Source organism: Salmo trutta, chromosome 27, assembly GCF_901001165.1.
Source record: "Salmo trutta chromosome 27, fSalTru1.1, whole genome shotgun sequence".
Classification (NCBI taxonomy): Eukaryota; Metazoa; Chordata; class Actinopteri; order Salmoniformes; family Salmonidae; genus Salmo; species Salmo trutta.
In genome coordinates, this window is record NC_042983.1 from 18,252,518 (window position 1) to 18,274,693 (window position 22,176).

At 52.0% G+C, this 22,176-nt stretch overlaps 1 protein-coding gene across 1 annotated transcript in view; it reads left to right on the forward strand.

Moving 5' to 3' along the window:
- LOC115164498 (tetratricopeptide repeat protein 28) overlaps nt 1-21,836 on the forward strand; it is a 342,021-nt gene extending 320,185 nt beyond the window's left edge. The window contains exons 16-26 of the mRNA XM_029717042.1: nt 139-318; nt 453-764; nt 828-988; nt 1,228-1,475; nt 16,040-16,164; nt 16,277-16,508; nt 17,263-17,339; nt 18,121-18,144; nt 19,000-19,129; nt 19,269-19,376; nt 19,486-21,836. Coding sequence (XP_029572902.1) covers nt 139-318; nt 453-764; nt 828-988; nt 1,228-1,475; nt 16,040-16,164; nt 16,277-16,508; nt 17,263-17,339; nt 18,121-18,144; nt 19,000-19,129; nt 19,269-19,376; nt 19,486-21,089 — 3,201 coding nt within the window. The 3' untranslated portion in view covers nt 21,090-21,836. The remainder of the gene's footprint in view (nt 1-138; nt 319-452; nt 765-827; nt 989-1,227; nt 1,476-16,039; nt 16,165-16,276; nt 16,509-17,262; nt 17,340-18,120; nt 18,145-18,999; nt 19,130-19,268; nt 19,377-19,485) is intronic.
- The last annotated feature ends 340 nt before the right edge of the window (nt 21,837-22,176 follow it).

Genomic DNA, 22,176 nt, shown 5'->3' on the forward strand with positions numbered 1-22,176 from the left:
GTGAGCATATGTCCCCATGACCAGTTTGTGCGTGGCGTGTGTGTATTTGAAAGGGGGGGAGGGGGGGGGGGGGCAGAGAAAGAGGAAGTGTTTATACTATAGTAATTATAATATTAATACTAATCTCTCCCTGTCCAGGGCCTGATGCACTCCAGTGGTCCCGTGGGTAGACACAGACAGCTGGTGTTGGTGTTGGAGGGGGAGTTGTACCTCATCCCCTTCGCCCTGCTGAAGGGCAGCTCCTCTAATGAGTACCTGTATGAACGCTTCAGCCTCATCGCTGTGCCCTCCATCCGGGGCATGGGGACCATCTCCAAGGTCAACATCCTAGTCAAATGACACAATGGCTTTTATTTGAATGACATACCTTCTTTAGTTGCTGTTAGTAACACTCTCAAGCTCCTGTTACATTCTATCATTGACATCATCGGCCTCTCTCAATGTGTCCTCAGAGTCATTCTCGGCGGGCGGGGCCGGCTTCCTGCGGGGGCGTGTCCATGGCGGCGGTGGTGGGGAACCCTCGTCTGCCGTCGTCTGTGATGGACCGCTGGCTGTGGGGGCCCATGCCCTCTGCCGAGGAGGAGGCCCTCATGGTGTCTGAGCTGCTGGGCTGCCAGCCCCTGGCTGGATCCTTTGCCACCAAGGAGAGGGTGATGAGTGCCCTCACCCAGGCCGAGTGTGCCCACTTCGCTACCCACATCTCATGGAAGCTGGCTGCCTTGGTGCTCACACCCAACCCAGAGAGCGTACCCGGCGGGGCAGGGGCGGGGACTGGAGGGAGAGGGGCAGGGGGAGGGAGGAGAGGCAGCGGAGGCAGGGGCAGGAAGGGCTCGTTTGGGAGCAGCTACACCATCCCAGAGAGCCTGCACCTGCAGGATGATGGGAGTGACGCGGAGAGTATCTGTGACAGCCCACCCCTGCAGGAGTTCCTGCTCACCGCTGCTGACATACTGGACCTGAGGCTGCCTGTCAAACTGGTGGTGCTGGGGTGAGTGGGCCAGAAGAGGGGCGGCTTGCCTAATGTGGGAAACATATTAGTTCAAGTGGGGCTGGAGAGGCGGGAACCTGGTTCTATTGCAAAATGTCCCCTGTGTTATCCACTGATAGTTACTTTGTTATGCTGTGGTAGTTAAAGCTGTAGTCGACAGAGCTGTAGTCTAGTATTTGTGATAGACGTTTACATAACCATGTGGTGTGTGTGTGTGTGTGTGTATATCTTATCTACAGGTCATACCAGGAGTCCAGCAGTAAGGTGACAGCAGACGGTGTGGTAGGTCTGACCAGGGCCTTCCTGGCTGCTGGGGCCCAGTGTGTCCTGGTGTCTCTGTGGCCTGTTCCTGTGTCAGCCTCCAAAGTGTTCGTACATGCCTTCTACACCGCTCTGCTCAACGGGACCAAGGCCAGCGCTGCCCTCGCAGACGCCATGAAGACTGTCCAGAGCAGCAAGCAGTACTCCCACCCCTCCAACTGGGCAGGTTAGACACATTCTACTTCCACACACTCAGTACTCCCACCCCTCCAACTGGGCAGGTTAGACACATTCTACTTCCACACACTCAGTACTCCCACCCCTCCAACTGGGCAGGTTAGACACATTCTACTTCCACACACTCAGTACTCCCACCCCTCCAACTGGGCAGGTTAGAGACATTCTACTTCCACACACTCAGTACTCCCACCCCTCCAACTGGGCAGGTTAGAGACATTCTACTTCCACACACTCAGTACTCCCACCCCTCCAACTGGGCAGGTTAGAGACATTCTACTTCCACACACTCAGTACTCCCACCCCTCCAACTGGGCAGGTTAGACACATTCTACTTCCACACACTCAGTACTCCCACCCCTCCAACTGAGCAGGTTAGACACATTCTACTTCCACACACTCAGTACTCCCACCCCTCCAACTGGGCAGGTTAGAGACATTCTACTTCCACACACTCAGTACTCCCACCCCTCCAACTGGGCAGGTTAGAGACATTCTACTTCCACACACTCAGTACTCCCACCCCTCCAACTGGGCAGGTTAGACACATTCTACTTCCCACACACTCAGTACTCCCACCCCTCCAACTGGGCAGGTTAGACACATTCTACTTCCACACACTCAGTACTCCCACCCCCCAACTGGGCAGGTTAGACACATTCTACTTCCACACACTCAGTACTCCCACCCCTCCAACTGGGCAGGTTAGAGACATTCTACTTCCACACACTCAGTACTCCCACCCCTCCAACTGGGCAGGTTAGAGACATTCTACTTCCACCACTCAGTACCTCCCACCCCTCCAACTGGGCAGGTTAGAGACATTCTACTTCCACACACTCAGTACTCCCACCCCTCCAACTGGGCAGGTTAGACACATTCTACTTCCACACACTCAGTACTCCCACCCCTCCAACTGGGCAGGTTAGACACATTCTACTTCCACACACTCAGTACTCCCACCCCTCCAACTGGGCAGGTTAGAGACATTCTACTTCCACACACTCAGTACTCCCACCCCTCCAACTGGGCAGGTTAGAGACATTCTACTTCCACACACTCAGTACTCCCCACCCCTCCAACTGGGCAGGTTAGACACATTCTACTTCCACACACTCAGTACTCCCACCCCTCCAACTGGGCAGGTTAGACACATTCTACTTCCACACACTCAGTACTCCCCACCCCTCCAACTGGGCAGGTTAGAGACATTCTACTTCCACACCACTCAGTACTCCCCCCCTCCAACTGGGCAGGTTAGAGACATTCTACTTCACACACTCAGTACTCCCACCCTCAACTGGGCAGGTTAGACACATACCCTCCAACTGGGCAGGTTAGAGACATTACTTCCACACACTCAGTACTCCCACCCCTCCAACTGGGCAGGTTAGAGACATTCTACTTCCACACACTCAGTACTCCCACCCCTCCAACTGGGCAGGTTAGAGACATTCTACTTCCACACCACTCAGTACTCCCACCCCCCAACTGGGCAGGTTAGAGACATTCTACTTCCACACACTCATCGTACTCCCACCCCTCCAACTGGGCAGGTTAGACACATTCTACTTCCCACACACTCAGTACTCCCACCCCTCCAACTGGGCAGGTTAGAGAATTCTACACACACACTCAGTACTCCCACCCCTCCAATGGGCAGGTTAGACACATTTACTTCCACACAATCCAGTACTCCCACCCCTCCAACTGGGCAGGTTAGACACATTCTACTTCCACACATCAGTACTCCCACCCCTCCAACTGGGCAGGTTAGACACATTCTACTTCCACACACTCAGTACTCCCACCCCTCCAACTGGGCAGGTTAGAGCACATTCTACTTCCACACACTCAGTACTCCCAACCCCTCCAACTGGGCAGGTTAGAGACATTCTACTTCCACACACTCAGTACTCCCACCCCTCCAACTGGGCAGGTTAGAGACATTCTACTTCCACACACTCAGTACTCCCACCCCCTCCAAACTGGGCAGGTTAGACACATTCTACTTCCACACACTCAGTACTCCCACCCCTCCAACTGGGCAGGTTAGACACATTCTACTTCCACACCTCAGTACTCCCACCCCTCCAACTGGGCAGGTTAGACACATTCTACTTCCACCACACTCAGTACTCCCACCCCTCCAACTGGGCAGGTTAGAGCACATTCTACTTCCACACACTCAGTAACTCCCACCCCTCCAACTGGGCAGGTTAGACGACATTCTACTTCCACACACTCAGTACTCCCACCCCTCCAACTGGGCAGGTTAGACACATTCTACTTCCACACACTCAGTACTCCCACCCTCCAACTGGGCAGGTTAGAGACATTCTACTTCCACACGACTCAGTACTCCCACCCCTCCAACTGGGCAGGTTAGACACATTCTACTTCCACACACTCAGTACTCCCACCCTCCAACTGGGGCAGGTTAGAGCACATTCTACTTCCACACACTCAGTACTCCCACCCCTCCAACTGGGCAGGTTAGACACATTCTACTTCCACACACTCAGTACTCTCCACCCCCTCCAACTGGGCAGGTTAGACACATTCTACTTCCACACACTCAGTACTCCCACCCCTCCAACTGGGCAGGTTAGAGACATTCTACTTCCACACACTCAGTACTTACTCCCACCCCTCCAACTGGGCAGGTTAGAGACATTCTACTTCCCACACACTCAGTACTCCCACCCCTCCAACTGGGCAGGTTAGAGACATTCTACTTCCACACACTCAGTACTCCACCCCTCCAACTGGGCAGGTTAGACCATTCTACTTCCACACACTCAGTACTCCCACCCCTCCAACTGGGCAGGTTAGACACATTCTACTTCCACACACTCAGTACTTCCCACCCCTCCAACTGGGCAGGTTAGACATTCTACTTCCACACACTCAGTACTCCCACCCCTCCAACTGGGCAGGTTAGACACATTCTACTTCCACACACTCAGTACTCCCACCCCTCCAACTGGGCAGGTTAGACACATTCTACTCCACACACTCAGTACTCCCACCCCTCCAACTGGGCAGGTTAGAGACATTCTACTTCCACACACTCAGTACTCCCAACCCCTCCCACTGGGGCAGGTAGACGACATTCTTACTTCCCCACACTCAGTACTCCCCCACCTCCAACTGGGCAGTTAGACACATTCTACTTCCACACACTCAGTACTCCCACCCCTCCAACTGGGAGGTTAGAGCACATTCTACTTCCACACACTCAGTACTCCCACCCCTCCAACTGGGCAGGTTAGACACATTCTACTTCCACACACTCAGTACTCCCACCCCTCCAACTGGGCAGGTAGACACATTCTACTTCCACACACTCAGTACTCCCACCCCTCCAACTGGGCAGGTTAGAGACATTCTACTTCCACACACTCAGTACTCCCACCCCTCCAACTGGGCAGGTTAGAGACATTCTACTTCCACACACTCAGTACTCCCACCCCTCCAACTGGGCAGGTTAGACACATTCTACTTCCACACACTCGTACTTCCCACCCCTCCAACTGGGCAGGTTAGAGACATTCTACTTCCACACACTCAGTACTTCCCACCCCTCCAACTGGGCAGGTTAGACACATTCTACTTCCACACACTCAGTACTCCCACCCCTCCAACTGGGCAGGTTAGACGACATTCTACTTCCACACACTCAGTACTCCCACCCCTCCAACTGGGCAGGTTAGAGACATTCTACTTCCACACACTCAGTACTCCCACCCCTCCAACTGGGCAGGTTAGAGACATTCTACTTCCACACACTCAGTACTCCCACCCCTCCAACTGGGCAGGTTAGACACATTCTACTTCCACACACTCAGTACTCCCACCCCTCCAACTGGGCAGGTTAGACACATTCTACTTCCACACACTCAGTACTCCCACCCCTCCAACTGGGCAGGTTAGAGACATTCTACTTCCACACACTCAGTACTCCCACCCCTCCAACTGGGCAGGTTAGAGACATTCTACTTCCACACACTCAGTACTCCCACCCCTCCAACTGGGCAGGTTAGACACATTCTACTTCCACACACTCAGTACTCCCACCCCTCCAACTGGGCAGGTTAGACACATTCTAACTTCCACACACTCAGTACTCCCACCCCTCCAACTGGGCAGGTTAGACACATTCTACTTCCACACACTCAGTACTCCCACCCCTCCAACTGGGCAGGTTAGACACATTCTACTTCCACACACTCAGTACTCCCACCCCTCCAACTGGGCAGGTTAGACACATTCTACTTCCACACACTCAGTACTCCCACCCCTCCAACTGGGCAGGTTAGACACATTCTACTTCCACACACTCAGTACTCCCACCCCTCCAACTGGGCAGGTTAGACACATTCTACTTCCACACACTCAGTACTCCCACCCCTCCAACTGGGCAGGTTAGACACATTCTACTTCCACACACTCAGTACTCCCACCCCTCCAACTGGGCAGGTTAGACACATTCTACTTCCACACACTCAGTACTCCCACCCCTCCAACTGGGCAGGTTAGACACATTCTACTTCCACACACTCAGTACTCCCACCCCTCCAACTGGGCAGGTTAGAGACATTCTACTTCCACACACTCAGTACTCCCACCCCTCCAACTGGGCAGGTTAGACACATCTACTTCCACACACTCAGTACTCCCACCCCTCCAACTGGGCAGGTTAGACACATTCTACTTCCACACACTCAGTACTCCCACCCCTCCAACTGGGCAGGTTAGAGACATTCTACTTCCACACACTCAGTACTCCCACCCCTCCAACTGGGCAGGTTAGAGACATTCTACTTCCACACACTCAGTACTCCCACCCCCTCCAACTGGGCAGGTTAGACACATTCTACTTCCACACACACTCAGTACTCCCACCCCTCCAACTGGGCAGGTTAGACACATTCTACTTCCACACACTCAGTACTCCCCACCCCTCCAACTGGGCAGGTTAGAGACATTCTACTTCCACACACTCAGTACTCCCACCCCTCCAACTGGGCAGGTTAGAGACATTCTACTTCCACACACTCAGTACTCCCACCCCTCCAACTGGGCAGGTTAGACACCTTCTACTTCCACACACTCAGTACTCCCACCCCTCCAACTGGGCAGGTTAGACACATTCTACTTCCACACACTCAGTACTCCCACCCCTCCAACTGGGCAGGTTAGAGACATTCTACTTCCACACACTCAGTACTCCCACCCCTCCAACTGGGCAGGTTAGACACATTCTACTTCCACACACTCAGTACTCCCACCCCTCCAACTGGCAGGTTAGACACATTCTACTTCCACACACTCAGTACTCCCACCCCTCCAACTGGGCAGGTTAGAGACATTCTACTTCCACACACTCAGTACTCCCACCCCTCCAACTGGGCAGGTTAGAGACATTCTACTTCCACACACTCAGTACTCCCACCCCTCCAACTGGGCAGGTTAGAGCACATTCTACTTCCACACACTCAGTACTCCCACCCCTCCAACTGGGCAGGTTAGACACATTCTACTTCCACACCCTCAGCTCTCCCACCCCTCCAACTGGGCAGGTTAGACACATTCTACTTCCACACACTCAGTACTCCCACCCCTCCAACTGGGCAGGTTAGACACATTCTACTTCCACACACTCAGTACTCCCACCCCTCCAACTGGGCAGGTTAGACACATTCTACTTCCACACACTCAGTACTCCCACCCCTCCAACTGGGCAGGTTAGACACATTCTACTTCCACACACTCAGTACTCCCACCCCTCCAACTGGGCAGGTTAGACACATTCTACTTCCACACACTCAGTACTCCCACCCCTCCAACTGGGCAGGTTAGACACATTCTACTTCCACACACTCAGTACTCCCACCCCTCCAACTGGCAGGTTAGACACATTCTACTTCCACACACTCAGTACTCCCACCCCTCCAACTGGGCAGGTTAGACACATTCTACTTCCACACACTCAGTACTCCCACCCCTCCAACTGGGCAGGTTAGACACATTCTACTTCCACACACTCAGTACTCCCACCCCTCCAACTGGGCAGGTTAGACACATTCTACTTCCACACACTCAGTACTCCCACCCCTCCAACTGGGCAGGTTAGAGACATTCTACTTCCACACACTCAGTACTCCCACCCCTCCAACTGGGCAGGTTAGAGACATTCTACTTCCACCCACTCAGTACTCCCACCCCTCCAACTGGGCAGGTTAGAGACATTCTACTTCCACACACTCAGTACTCCCACCCCTCCAACTGGGCAGGTTAGACACATTCTACTTCCACACACTCAGTACTCCCACCCCTCCAACTGGGCAGGTTAGAGACATTCTACTTCCACACACTCAGTACTCCCACCCCTCCAACTGGGCAGGTTAGACACATTCTACTTCCACACACTCAGTACTCCCACCCCTCCAACTGGGCAGGTTAGACACATTCTACTTCCACACACTCAGTACTCCCACCCCTCCAACTGGGCAGGTTAGAGACATTCTACTTCCACACACTCAGTACTCCCACCCCTCCAACTGGGCAGGTTAGAGACATTCTACTTCCACACACTCAGTACTCCCACCCCTCCAACTGGGCAGGTTAGACACATTCTACTTCCACACACTCAGTACTCCCACCCCTCCAACTGGGCAGGTTAGAGACATTCTACTTCCACACACTCAGTACTCCCACCCCTCCAACTGGGCAGGTTAGAGACATTCTACTTCCACACACTCAGTACTCCCACCCCTCCAACTGGGCAGGTTAGACACATTCTACTTCCACACACTCAGTACTCCCACCCCTCCAACTGGGCAGGTTAGACACATTCTACTTCCACACACTCAGTACTCCCACCCCTCCAACTGGGCAGGTTAGACACATTCTACTTCCACACACTCAGTACTCCCACCCCTCCAACTGAGCAGGTTAGACACATTCTACTTCCACACACTCAGTACTCCCACCCCTCCAACTGGGCAGGTTAGACACATTCTACTTCCACACACTCAGTACTCCCACCCCTCCAACTGGGCAGGTTAGACACATTCTACTTCCACACACTCAGTACTCCCACCCCTCCAACTGGGCAGGTTAGAGACATTCTACTTCCACACACTCAGTACTCCCACCCCTCCAACTGGGCAGGTTAGACACATTCTACTTCCACACACTCAGTACTCCCACCCCTCCAACTGGGCAGGTTAGACACATTCTACTTCCACACACTCAGTACTCCCACCCCTCCAACTGGGCAGGTTAGACACATTCTACTTCCACACACTCAGTACTCCCACCCCTCCAACTGGGCAGGTTAGAGACATTCTACTTCCACACACTCAGTACTCCCACCCCTCCAACTGGGCAGGTTAGACACATTCTACTTCCACACACTCAGTACTCCCACCCCTCCAACTGGGCAGGTTAGACACATTCTACTTCCACACACTCAGTACTCCCACCCCTCCAACTGGGCAGGTTAGAGACATTCTACTTCCACACACTCAGTACTCCCACCCCTCCAACTGGGCAGGTTAGAGACATTCTACTTCCACACACTCAGTACTCCCACCCCTCCAACTGGGCAGGTTAGACACATTCTACTTCCACACACTCAGTACTCCCACCCCTCCAACTGGGCAGGTTAGACACATTCTACTTCCACACACTCAGTACTCCCACCCCTCCAACTGGGCAGGTTAGAGACATTCTACTTCCACACACTCAGTACTCCCACCCCTCCAACTGGGCAGGTTAGACACATTCTACTTCCACACACTCAGTACTCCCACCCCTCCAACTGGGCAGGTTAGAGACATTCTACTTCCACACACTCAGTACTCCCACCCCTCCAACTGGGCAGGTTAGAGACATTCTACTTCCACACACTCAGTACTCCCACCCCTCCAACTGGGCAGGTTAGACACATTCTACTTCCACACACTCAGTACTCCCACCCCTCCAACTGGGCAGGTTAGAGACATTCTACTTCCACACACTCAGTACTCCCACCCCTCCAACTGGGCAGGTTAGAGACATTCTACTTCCACACACTCAGTACTCCCACCCCTCCAACTGGGCAGGTTAGAGACATTCTACTTCCACACACTCAGTACTCCCACCCCTCCAACTGGGCAGGTTAGACACATTCTACTTCCACACACTCAGTACTCCCACCCCTCCAACTGGGCAGGTTAGACACATTCTACTTCCACACACTCAGTACTCCCACCCCTCCAACTGGGCAGGTTAGAGACATTCTACTTCCACACACTCAGTACTCCCACCCCTCCAACTGGGCAGGTTAGACACATTCTACTTCCACACACTCAGTTCTCCCACCCCCCCAACTGGGCAGGTTAGACACATTCTACTTCCACACACTCAGTACTCCCACCCCTCCAACTGGGCAGGTTAGAGACATTCTACTTCCACACACTCAGTACTCCCACCCCTCCAACTGGGCAGGTTAGAGACATTCTACTTCCACACACTCAGTACTCCCACCCCTCCAACTGGGCAGGTTAGACACATTCTACTTCCACACACTCAGTACTCCCACCCCTCCAACTGGGCAGGTTAGAGACATTCTACTTCCACACACTCAGTACTCCCACCCCTCCAACTGGGCAGGTTAGACACATTCTACTTCCACACACTCAGTACTCCCACCCCTCCAACTGGGCAGGTTAGAGACATTCTACTTCCACACACTCAGTACTCCCACCCCTCCAACTGGGCAGGTTAGAGACATTCTACTTCCACACACTCAGTACTCCCACCCCTCCAACTGGGCAGGTTAGACACATTCTACTTCCACACACTCAGTACTCCCACCCCTCCAACTGGGCAGGTTAGACACATTCTACTTCCACACACTCAGTACTCCCACCCCTCCAACTGGGCAGGTTAGACACATTCTACTTCCACACACTCAGTACTCCCACCCCTCCAACTGGGCAGGTTAGACACATTCTACTTCCACACACTCAGTACTCCCACCCCCCCAACTGGGCAGGTTAGAGACATTCTACTTCCACACACTCAGTACTCCCACCCCTCCAACTGGGCAGGTTAGACACATTCTACTTCCACACACTCAGTACTCCCACCCCTCCAACTGGGCAGGTTAGACACATTCTACTTCCACACACTCAGTACTCCCACCCCTCCAACTGGGCAGGTTAGACACATTCTACTTCCATACACTCAGTACTCCCACCCCTCCAACTGGGCAGGTTAGAGACATTCTACTTCCACACACTCAGTACTCCCACCCCTCCAACTGGGCAGGTTAGAGACATTCTACTTCCACACACTCAGTACTCCCACCCCTCCAACTGGGCAGGTTAGAGACATTCTACTTCCACACACTCAGTACTCCCACCCCTCCAACTGGGCAGGTTAGACACATTCTACTTCCACACACTCAGTACTCCCACCCCTCCAACTGGGCAGGTTAGAGACATTCTACTTCCACACACTCAGTACTCCCACCCCTCCAACTGGGCAGGTTAGACACATTCTACTTCCACACACTCAGTACTCCCACCCCTCCAACTGGGCAGGTTAGACACATTCTACTTCCACACACTCAGTACTCCCACCCCTCCAACTGGGCAGGTTAGAGACATTCTACTTCCACACACTCAGTACTCCCACCCCTCCAACTGGGCAGGTTAGAGACATTCTACTTCCACACACTCAGTACTCCCACCCCTCCAACTGGGCAGGTTAGACACATTCTACTTCCACACACTCAGTACTCCCACCCCTCCAACTGGGCAGGTTAGAGACATTCTACTTCCACACACTCAGTACTCCCACCCCTCCAACTGGGCAGGTTAGAGACATTCTACTTCCACACACTCAGTACTCCCACCCCTCCAACTGGGCAGGTTAGAGACATTCTACTTCCACACACTCAGTACTCCCACCCCTCCAACTGGGCAGGTTAGACACATTCTACTTCCACACACTCAGTACTCCCACCCCTCCAACTGGGCAGGTTAGACACATTCTACTTCCACACACTCAGTACTCCCACCCCCCCAACTGGGCAGGTTAGAGACATTCTACTTCCACACACTCAGTACTCCCACCCCTCCAACTGGGCAGGTTAGAGACATTCTACTTCCACACACTCAGTACTCCCACCCCTCCAACTGGGCAGGTTAGACACATTCTACTTCCACACACTCAGTACTCCCACCCCTCCAACTGGGCAGGTTAGACACATTCTACTTCCACACACTCAGTACTCCCACCCCTCCAACTGGGCAGGTTAGACACATTCTACTTCCACACACTCAGTACTCCCACCCCTCCAACTGGGCAGGTTAGACACATTCTACTTCCACACACTCAGTACTCCCACCCCTCCAACTGGGCAGGTTAGACACATTCTACTTCCACACACTCAGTACTCCCACCCCTCCAACTGGGCAGGTTAGACACATTCTACTTCCACACACTCAGTACTCCCACCCCTCCAACTGGGCAGGTTAGAGACATTCTACTTCCACACACTCAGTACTCCCACCCCTCCAACTGGGCAGGTTAGACACATTCTACTTCCACACACTCAGTACTCCCACCCCTCCAACTGGGCAGGTTAGACACATTCTACTTCCACACACTCAGTACTCCCACCCCTCCAACTGGGCAGGTTAGACACATTCTACTTCCACACACTCAGTACTCCCACCCCCCCAACTGGGCAGGTTAGAGACATTCTACTTCCACACACTCAGTACTCCCACCCCTCCAACTGGGCAGGTTAGACACATTCTACTTCCACACACTCAGTACTCCCACCCCTCCAACTGGGCAGGTTAGACACATTCTACTTCCACACACTCAGTACTCCCACCCCTCCAACTGGGCAGGTTAGAGACATTCTACTTCCACACACTCAGTACTCCCACCCCTCCAACTGGGCAGGTTAGAGACATTCTACTTCCACACACTCAGTACTCCCACCCCTCCAACTGGGCAGGTTAGACACATTCTACTTCCACACACTCAGTACTCCCACCCCTCCAACTGGGCAGGTTAGACACATTCTACTTCCACACACGCAGTACTCCCACCCCTCCAACTGGGCAGGTTAGAGACATTCTACTTCCACACACTCAGTACTCCCACCCCTCCAACTGGGCAGGTTAGACACATTCTACTTCCACACACTCAGTACTCCCACCCCTCCAACTGGGCAGGTTAGAGACATTCTACTTCCACACACTCAGTACTCCCACCCCTCCAACTGGGCAGGTTAGAGACATTCTACTTCCACACACTCAGTACTCCCACCCCTCCAACTGGGCAGGTTAGACACATTCTACTTCCACACACTCAGTACTCCCACCCCTCCAACTGGGCAGGTTAGAGACATTCTACTTCCACACACTCAGTACTCCCACCCCTCCAACTGGGCAGGTTAGAGACATTCTACTTCCACACACTCAGTACTCCCACCCCTCCAACTGGGCAGGTTAGAGACATTCTACTTCCACACACTCAGTACTCCCACCCCTCCAACTGGGCAGGTTAGACACATTCTACTTCCACACACTCAGTACTCCCACCCCTCCAACTGGGCAGGTTAGACACATTCTACTTCCACACACTCAGTACTCCCACCCCTCCAACTGGGCAGGTTAGAGACATTCTACTTCCACACACTCAGTACTCCCACCCCTCCAACTGGGCAGGTTAGACACATTCTACTTCCACACACTCAGTACTCCCACCCCTCCAACTGGGCAGGTTAGACACATTCTACTTCCACACACTCAGTACTCCCACCCCTCCAACTGGGCAGGTTAGAGACATTCTACTTCCACACACTCAGTACTCCCACCCCTCCAACTGGGCAGGTTAGAGACATTCTACTTCCACACACTCAGTACTCCCACCCCTCCAACTGGGCAGGTTAGACACATTCTACTTCCACACACTCAGTACTCCCACCCCTCCAACTGGGCAGGTTAGAGACATTCTACTTCCACACACTCAGTACTCCCACCCCTCCAACTGGGCAGGTTAGACACATTCTACTTCCACACACTCAGTACTCCCACCCCTCCAACTGGGCAGGTTAGAGACATTCTACTTCCACACACTCAGTACTCCCACCCCTCCAACTGGGCAGGTTAGAGACATTCTACTTCCACACACTCAGTACTCCCACCCCTCCAACTGGGCAGGTTAGACACATTCTACTTCCACACACTCAGTACTCCCACCCCTCCAACTGGGCAGGTTAGACACATTCTACTTCCACACACTCAGTACTCCCACCCCTCCAACTGGGCAGGTTAGACACATTCTACTTCCACACACTCAGTACTCCCACCCCTCCAACTGGGCAGGTTAGACACATTCTACTTCCACACACTCAGTACTCCCACCCCTCCAACTGGGCAGGTTAGAGACATTCTACTTCCACACACTCAGTACTCCCACCCCTCCAACTGGGCAGGTTAGACACATTCTACTTCCACACACTCAGTACTCCCACCCCTCCAACTGGGCAGGTTAGACACATTCTACTTCCACACACTCAGTACTCCCACCCCTCCAACTGGGCAGGTTAGACACATTCTACTTCCACACACTCAGTACTCCCACCCCTCCAACTGGGCAGGTTAGACACATTCTACTTCCACACACTCAGTACTCCCACCCCTCCAACTGGGCAGGTTAGAGACATTCTACTTCCACACACTCAGTACTCCCACCCCTCCAACTGGGCAGGTTAGAGACATTCTACTTCCACACACTCAGTACTCCCACCCCTCCAACTGGGCAGGTTAGAGACATTCTACTTCCACACACTCAGTACTCCCACCCCTCCAACTGGGCAGGTTAGACACATTCTACTTCCACACACTCAGTACTCCCACCCCTCCAACTGGGCAGGTTAGAGACATTCTACTTCCACACACTCAGTACTCCCACCCCTCCAACTGGGCAGGTTAGACACATTCTACTTCCACACACTCAGTACTCCCACCCCTCCAACTGGGCAGGTTAGACACATTCTACTTCCACACACTCAGTACTCCCACCCCTCCAACTGGGCAGGTTAGAGACATTCTACTTCCACACACTCAGTACTCCCACCCCTCCAACTGGGCAGGTTAGAGACATTCTACTTCCACACACTCAGTACTCCCACCCCTCCAACTGGGCAGGTTAGACACATTCTACTTCCACACACTCAGTACTCCCACCCCTCCAACTGGGCAGGTTAGACACATTCTACTTCCACACACTCAGTACTCCCACCCCTCCAACTGGGCAGGTTAGAGACATTCTACTTCCACACACTCAGTACTCCCACCCCTCCAACTGGGCAGGTTAGAGACATTCTACTTCCACACACTCAGTACTCCCACCCCTCCAACTGGGCAGGTTAGACACATTCTACTTCCACACACTCAGTACTCCCACCCCTCCAACTGGGCAGGTTAGACACATTCTACTTCCACACACTCAGTACTCCCACCCCTCCAACTGGGCAGGTTAGAGACATTCTACTTCCACACACTCAGTACTCCCACCCCTCCAACTGGGCAGGTTAGAGACATTCTACTTCCACACACTCAGTACTCCCACCCCTCCAACTGGGCAGGTTAGAGACATTCTACTTCCACACACTCAGTACTCCCACCCCTCCAACTGGGCAGGTTAGAGACATTCTACTTCCACACACTCAGTACTCCCACCCCTCCAACTGGGCAGGTTAGAGACATTCTACTTCCACACACTCAGTACTCCCACCCCTCCAACTGAGCAGGTTAGAGACATTCTACTTCCACACACTCAGTACTCCCACCCCTCCAACTGGGCAGGTTAGACACATTCTACTTCCACACACTCAGTACTCCCACCCCTCCAACTGGGCAGGTTAGACACATTCTACTTCCACACACTCAGTACTCCCACCCCTCCAACTGGGCAGGTTAGAGACATTCTACTTCCACACACTCAGTACTCCCACCCCTCCAACTGGGCAGGTTAGAGACATTCTACTTCCACACACTCAGTACTCCCACCCCTCCAACTGGGCAGGTTAGACACATTCTACTTCCACACACTCAGTACTCCCACCCCTCCAACTGGGCAGGTTAGACACATTCTACTTCCACACACTCAGTACTCCCACCCCTCCAACTGGGCAGGTTAGACACATTCTACTTCCACACACTCAGTACTCCCACCCCTCCAACTGGGCAGGTTAGAGACATTCTACTTCCACACACTCAGTACTCCCACCCCTCCAACTGGGCAGGTTAGAGACATTCTACTTCCACACACTCAGTACTCCCACCCCTCCAACTGGGCAGGTTAGAGACATTCTACTTCCAGAAACTCAGATTGGCTTGGTTTGTTCACCTCCAACTGAGTAGATCTCAGTTAACCCAGAAGTACTTTCTGTTCACCCAACTGGACTCTCACCGTCTGTATCTCTCTCTTCCTCTCCTTCCTATTGATCTTGTGGGTGTGTTTGTCCAGGTTACATGCTGATTGGTAATGATGTCAAGCTAAACAGCCCCTCGTCCCTGATTGGCCAGGCTCTAGCAGAGATCCTACAGTATCCAGAGAGGGCACGGGATGCTCTGCGAGTCTTACTGCACCTGGTGAGGGTCAAACACACACACACACACACACACACACACACACACACACACACACACACACACACACACACACACACACACACACTACTCTAAATCCCTCTGTCCCCACCAGGTGGAGAAGTCTCTCCAGAGGATTCAGAACGGCCAGCGTAACTCCATGTACACGTCCCAGCAGAGTGTGGAGAACAAGGTTGGGGGCGTCCCAGGCTGGCATGCCCTGCTGACTGCTGTGGGCTTCCGCCTGGACTCGGCTGGCACCGGCATTCCTGCTGCTGTGTTCTTCCCCACAGCAGACCCTGGAGACAGGCTGCAGCAGTGTAGCACCACCCTGCAGTCAATACTTGGTAGGCACTGGGCCTTGGCAGGAGGACATGGAACTGGAGGTCGTACAGTAAGATGGAGAACAGCTCCATGAAAAGAACCAAGCCTACATCTCTCAGAATGTTATATGTGTAGGCTGAACCAGTATCTGTGTGTTAGAGACCTCTCTATACCACAAAGCTCAGATTCAAACTCCCATTCAGCAGCTCTGCAAGCGTTATGTCAAAATACGTTAGTTTATCACCAAATATGGAGTTTTGTTGAGCAACTGTCTTCATTTACTCCCGTTACGGCCAGTATGTACTTCCAAAATATATCTAAATAAAAATGTACAAGCAACTGAAACTCCTATTCTGCACCTCCAATGTAAATCACTCAGGTCTACAGCAGCTGAATACATTGGTGGTGCAGAATAGGAGTTTTTTTCAGTTGCTTGTAAAACAGACCTTTTTTGGAAGTACATACTGGCCGTAACGGGAGTAAATGAAGACAGTTGCTCAACAAAACTCCATATTTGATGATAAACTAATGTATTTTGCATGAATGGGAATGGGAGTTTAATGTAAGCTTTCTGGGTATTAGAGAGGTCTCTAATGCAGAGATACTGGTTCAGTGTAGGCCTACTATTGAATATCAAAAGTTACAATACTGCTTATCAAGCAGTTCTTTACCAACACACAGATAGTATAACCTGTTTATCCTCTTCTGCTGAACGTAGGGTATATTAAATGCAGATTGTATGAATAATGAACCATCTGCTTTGATCTTGTCTCCCAGGTCTACCGCCCCCAGCTCTCCAAGCCCTGTGTAAACTCATCACTGCCTCTGAGGCAGGCGAGCAGCTCATCAACCGGGTAGGCCACAGCACCACAGCACCACAGCACCACAGCACCACAGCACCATAGCACCACAGCATCACAGCACCACAGCATCACAGCACCACAGCACCACAGCTCTAATGCTCACCACTGGAGTCTAGTATTTAACTCCAAAGAGGTAGATAGACATTGTGTATTATGAAGAAAATCATCAGAACCACTGGGGACATACTGAACCACTTGGACCATGAAGGCTGAAGGCAGAACAAAGCATCATTATATAATCAGTTAACCCTGCTACATGGGTCAGTTAGACCGTGACGCACGGGCCGCCTGCAAATCCCGCTCTTTAATCTGCATGCTGCAACCCAGCAGCCCCAGTAGGGTCTCCACCACCGCCATCTCTGAGTCTGAGTTGTCTTCCTCACGATGCCAGAGAGTTAACCCTGTCACTCCCACTGAGGGTTACCCATGTCTACATTAATAATACGGTAGCCAGAAAGTGATTTGAGGTTTTGTTTCCACATTGGTGGCGACCATAACATTTGAAAACACTCCAAGTATGTATGATACATGAGGTATTCCTGACATCACACTGCATAGGCAACTATGCATGGTGATTCAATGGTTCTGTGTAGTATGTGTGTAATGTATGACACACAACCCAACAGTGGTGTTTTTCTGTTTCCCTGTGTGCCTTTGGTGTTCCCATTGGACCTGGTCTTCTCTGCTCTTTGTGAATGGCCTGTCCTGTATGCATGCAACTAAAAGCATATTCTCTCTCTCCTGCCCCTGTCTCTAAACCTGCGGTCTGAAGGCTGTTAAAAATATGGTGGGAATGGTAAGTGTGCTGTGACCTCCCCTCTCCTTTTCACCGCTGCTTTAAACCACATGGCACCACCCTCTTGCATCAGCTGTTTCATTGAGCAGTAGATCAACTGCATGTGAAGTTGAAGCACTCTGTTCTTCTAGCACATTCTCATATCTCATGCTGGTCCAGTTACTGAGGTACAACCTCTAGGAGACCCCAGTTTAACGCGTGCTGCAGCGGGGACAACAATCCACTGCTGGACTCTGCAGTATTATGAATGTTCTTGGGTTTGCAACCCTGGGTCAGTCAAGGTCACACTGATGTTTATGGGCTGGTAGTCAGAGGGATGCAAACAAAAAAAAACATTGACCATGAATAGAAAAGAAAAGGTTAAGAAGGCGTGTTAATGAACAAAGGTGTCTCTGTTCCAGGATGAATAATCCCTAAACAGTGAGAGTGTGTGTGACCTGGAGAGTACAGGTGGTTCCCTCCTAATCTAAACCACCCTGAGCCACTGATCCATGCACCACAGTAAAGGCACTGTAGTCCTGCTGGGCTACAGAGCCAATCCTCTGGGAACAAGGATCAACTCCACACAGGGTCAAAGGGCAGATGCAGAGTTACTAAGCCTGCCAGAAACTACATTTCCCCTGCCACAACAAAGATGGGCGTGGTGGAAGTCCTTTTAGGACACTGGTGAATGGAGGGAAACAGTTGGCTTGAGCACAACCATCACACATTTGTCAGTTTTGTTCTACTTCATTGCTTTAAAAAAAGGATATCCACAACTCAGGTCCTTAAGTGGTATGAACCAGTTAAAGGTATATTTAGCTTCCTTTATTCCTGTCTGACCTCCTGTATTTCCATCCTCCTCTGTCCCTTCAGCTCCACCAGGTGCTGGTCCAGCTGCAGACAGGGGAGAAGGAGCAGGACTTCTCTCTGCTGCCCATCCAGGTGTCCATCAGTGTGCAGCTCTGGAGACTGCCAGGGTGCCATGAATTCCTGGCTGCACTAGGTGAGATATTGATATCTATAAAAGCAATATCCATCTGAATATAACTTCCTAATTTGTCAGTAGTAGGAGTAGAGTGAAACACAACAAGTCAGCTGTATGTGTGCTAGGTTGGTAGAGTAACTGTCCTGTGTGTGTGCAGGGTTCGACCTGTGTGAGGTGGGGCAGGAGGAGGTGGTACTGAAGACGGGGAAGCAAGCCAACCGCCGCACCATGCACTTTGCCCTCCAGTCCCTACTGGCACTATTTGGTAAGTATCGTATTTATAGATACACAGTGATTAAAGTTGATTTATACATAATAGGTTCATGTATACCCTTACAATTTCGTCCCGCTCTTTCCCCTCCTCTCTATCCCAGACTCCACAGAGCTGCCAAAGCGTCTCAGCCTGGACAGCTCGTCCTCCCTGGAGTCCCTGGCCTCGGCCCAGTCTGTCTCCAACCCCCTACCGCTGGGCTACCCCAACCCACCCTTCTCCCCACCCTGCCTGGACAATCTGGCCTCAGATGCCATCTCCGTCTACAGCCTGAGCTCCGTGGCCTCCACCATGAGTTTTGCATCCAAGTCAGAGTGTGACTTCCTGGGCCATCGACAGCGTGGTGGGGCCACAGCACACTTCTCTGCCCACAAACACCCACACGTTCCCCGCAGTCGCTCCTCTCCTCACGGGGCGGCTGCAGCAGCAGGAGGGGGCCGGGGAGATGACGAGGAGTATGAAGGCTTCTCCATCATCAGCAGTGAGCCTCTGGGAAGCCACTGTGACTCCCTGCCTCTACCTCTGGGTCACGGTCAGCGCCACCTCCACCGCGGGGGCAGGGGTGTTGTTGGGGGGTCCAGCTCAGGCACTGGGCGGGGTTACCAGGTGTCTGTGTCGTCACGAGGCAGTGTCAGCACCCCCACCTCCCCTGTCAAGACCAGCCTGGTTCCCAGCCCCAACTCTCCCTTCCAGAAGGTGCCAGGCAAGGTGAGCAGCTCAGACACAGGTGAGTCGGACCAGTCCAGCACTGAGACAGACAGCACCGTCAAATCCCAGGAAGAGAAGACTGTCCCTCTGGATCCCCAAGAGCTGGCCCAGAAGATCCTGGAGGAGACCCAGAGCCACCTGCGGGCAGTGGGGAGTCTACAGCGGGCTGAGGGGGCTGCGGCTGGAGCCACAGCCCGCAGCTCTGCCTTCCGCTCCTCAGAGACCAGCGCCTTCAGCCGTCCCAGTAGCAGCGCCAGTGTCCGCGCCCAGTCCTCCCCACGACCCAAACCTCCGTCCCGCTCTTCCTCTCTGCAGAAGATCAGCTCTGGTTACAACAGCCCTGCAGCCTCGGAGACCTCCCTGAAGGATAGCAGTCACCCCTCCCCCACCCTGGACAGCCATGCCCAGTTCAAGCTAAAATACCCTAGCTCCCCCTATAGTGGTCACATCTCCCGCTCTCCCAGTAACGTGTCCCCCAGCTCTGGCCACCAGTCCCCAGCTGGCAGTGCCCCATCTCCAGCTCTCTCCTACTCCTCCACGGGCTCTGCCTGCTCCAGCCCTGCCGATGCCCCAGACCTGGACCGCCTCAGACGGGGAGTAATTGATGAGAAGGTTGTGGCCATCCACAACCTGAAGACATTCTGGGCCAATGCAGCGGCCCAGCAACAACAGCAACATCTGGGTCCAGTCCGTGCTCTCCGTGGAGCCCCAGGATCCCTGGTCTCTGCCAAGAGAGATGTGCTGAGCCTTCTGAACCTCTCCCCACGACACTGCTCCCCCAGCGACGCCCAAGACAGCCTGGAGCTGCGGGAGCTGGGGCTGCACTCGCTGGACAGGGGCAGCAAGAACCCCTCCAACGGACACAACCCCAGAAAGATGACCCCCTCGCCCACTATTTCCACTAGCAGCAGCCCTGGTGCTCGCTCGATCAGACTACCTGCTGGCAATGGATACAAGTTCCTCTCCCCTGGCAGGTTTTTCCCCTCCTCCAAATGCTGAGACACTTTAAAATGGTCCAATTGCCTGTATTTTGCTATCCTGTGTACTGGGGGAGTAGGGCATTTTCTGGAGGGTCACTATTAGCCCATCGAACTTGATTGACAATGAAAAGGATTTGATCAGCCAATGAGAGTGATCCCTCAGAGGCTCATGAATGCTTAGAGAGTGTCTCGTCGTTGTGCCCATAACACTGTAAATGGCAATGAGAAAGACTCAAAGACCTGATACTGTGTTTGTGTGTATGTGTGTGTCAGGTAGACTTCAATGCCAATCGGTATTTCCTCCCCAAAAATTTGTATTTGTGTGGGCCAAGATGAAACCGCTCCAGCTGGTCTCCTCCATTCTATTTTTGTTTAAATCGAATGATTATTGTTATTATTATTTGTTATTGTTATTATTAATATTATTATTATTATTTTGTAAATTAAATCCAGTGTTTCACAATCAGTACTAAGCGTTTTTATATTATTAAAAAAGTGAACAAAACTGTTCCATGTAAAGATGGATAAAGTAAAAAAAAAAAAGATGTAATATTTTTATTGAAATGGAAACTGGCATTTTGCCTGATTTCTTTGTGAATTGAGTGTCTGCTCTGAAGCATGGATTCTCTTACTATTCAATGTTAAGTACCATGTATGACTTTTTAGCCCATGATTTTTTTTTATTAAACATGGAAACTTCATGACAACCATCTCTGTCATTTATCAGTATAACTGTTTCAATAAAAATCATGTTTGCTTTCTTGTATTTTTGCCTTATTTTATTGCGTTAAAAATTTAGAATGCTGATGAAAATGCTGTATCACTGCATTAATGAATGAGGGTGGAAAAATCTTGTGGCCACAATTATACACTGTTCACTGTGGTCAGTGCAATGACATCTGGGCCTTGCCCATATTCACAATGTGTCTCAGAGTAGGTGTGCTGATCTAGCATCAGGTCCTCCCTCTCCATGTAATCTTATTCATTAAGATCTAAAAGCAAAACTGATCCTAGATTGGCACTGCTACTCTGAGACGCTTTATGAATACGGCCCTGTTCTCTTTTAAATCTGATTTATGGGACACACTGTGTAATCACACACTTAA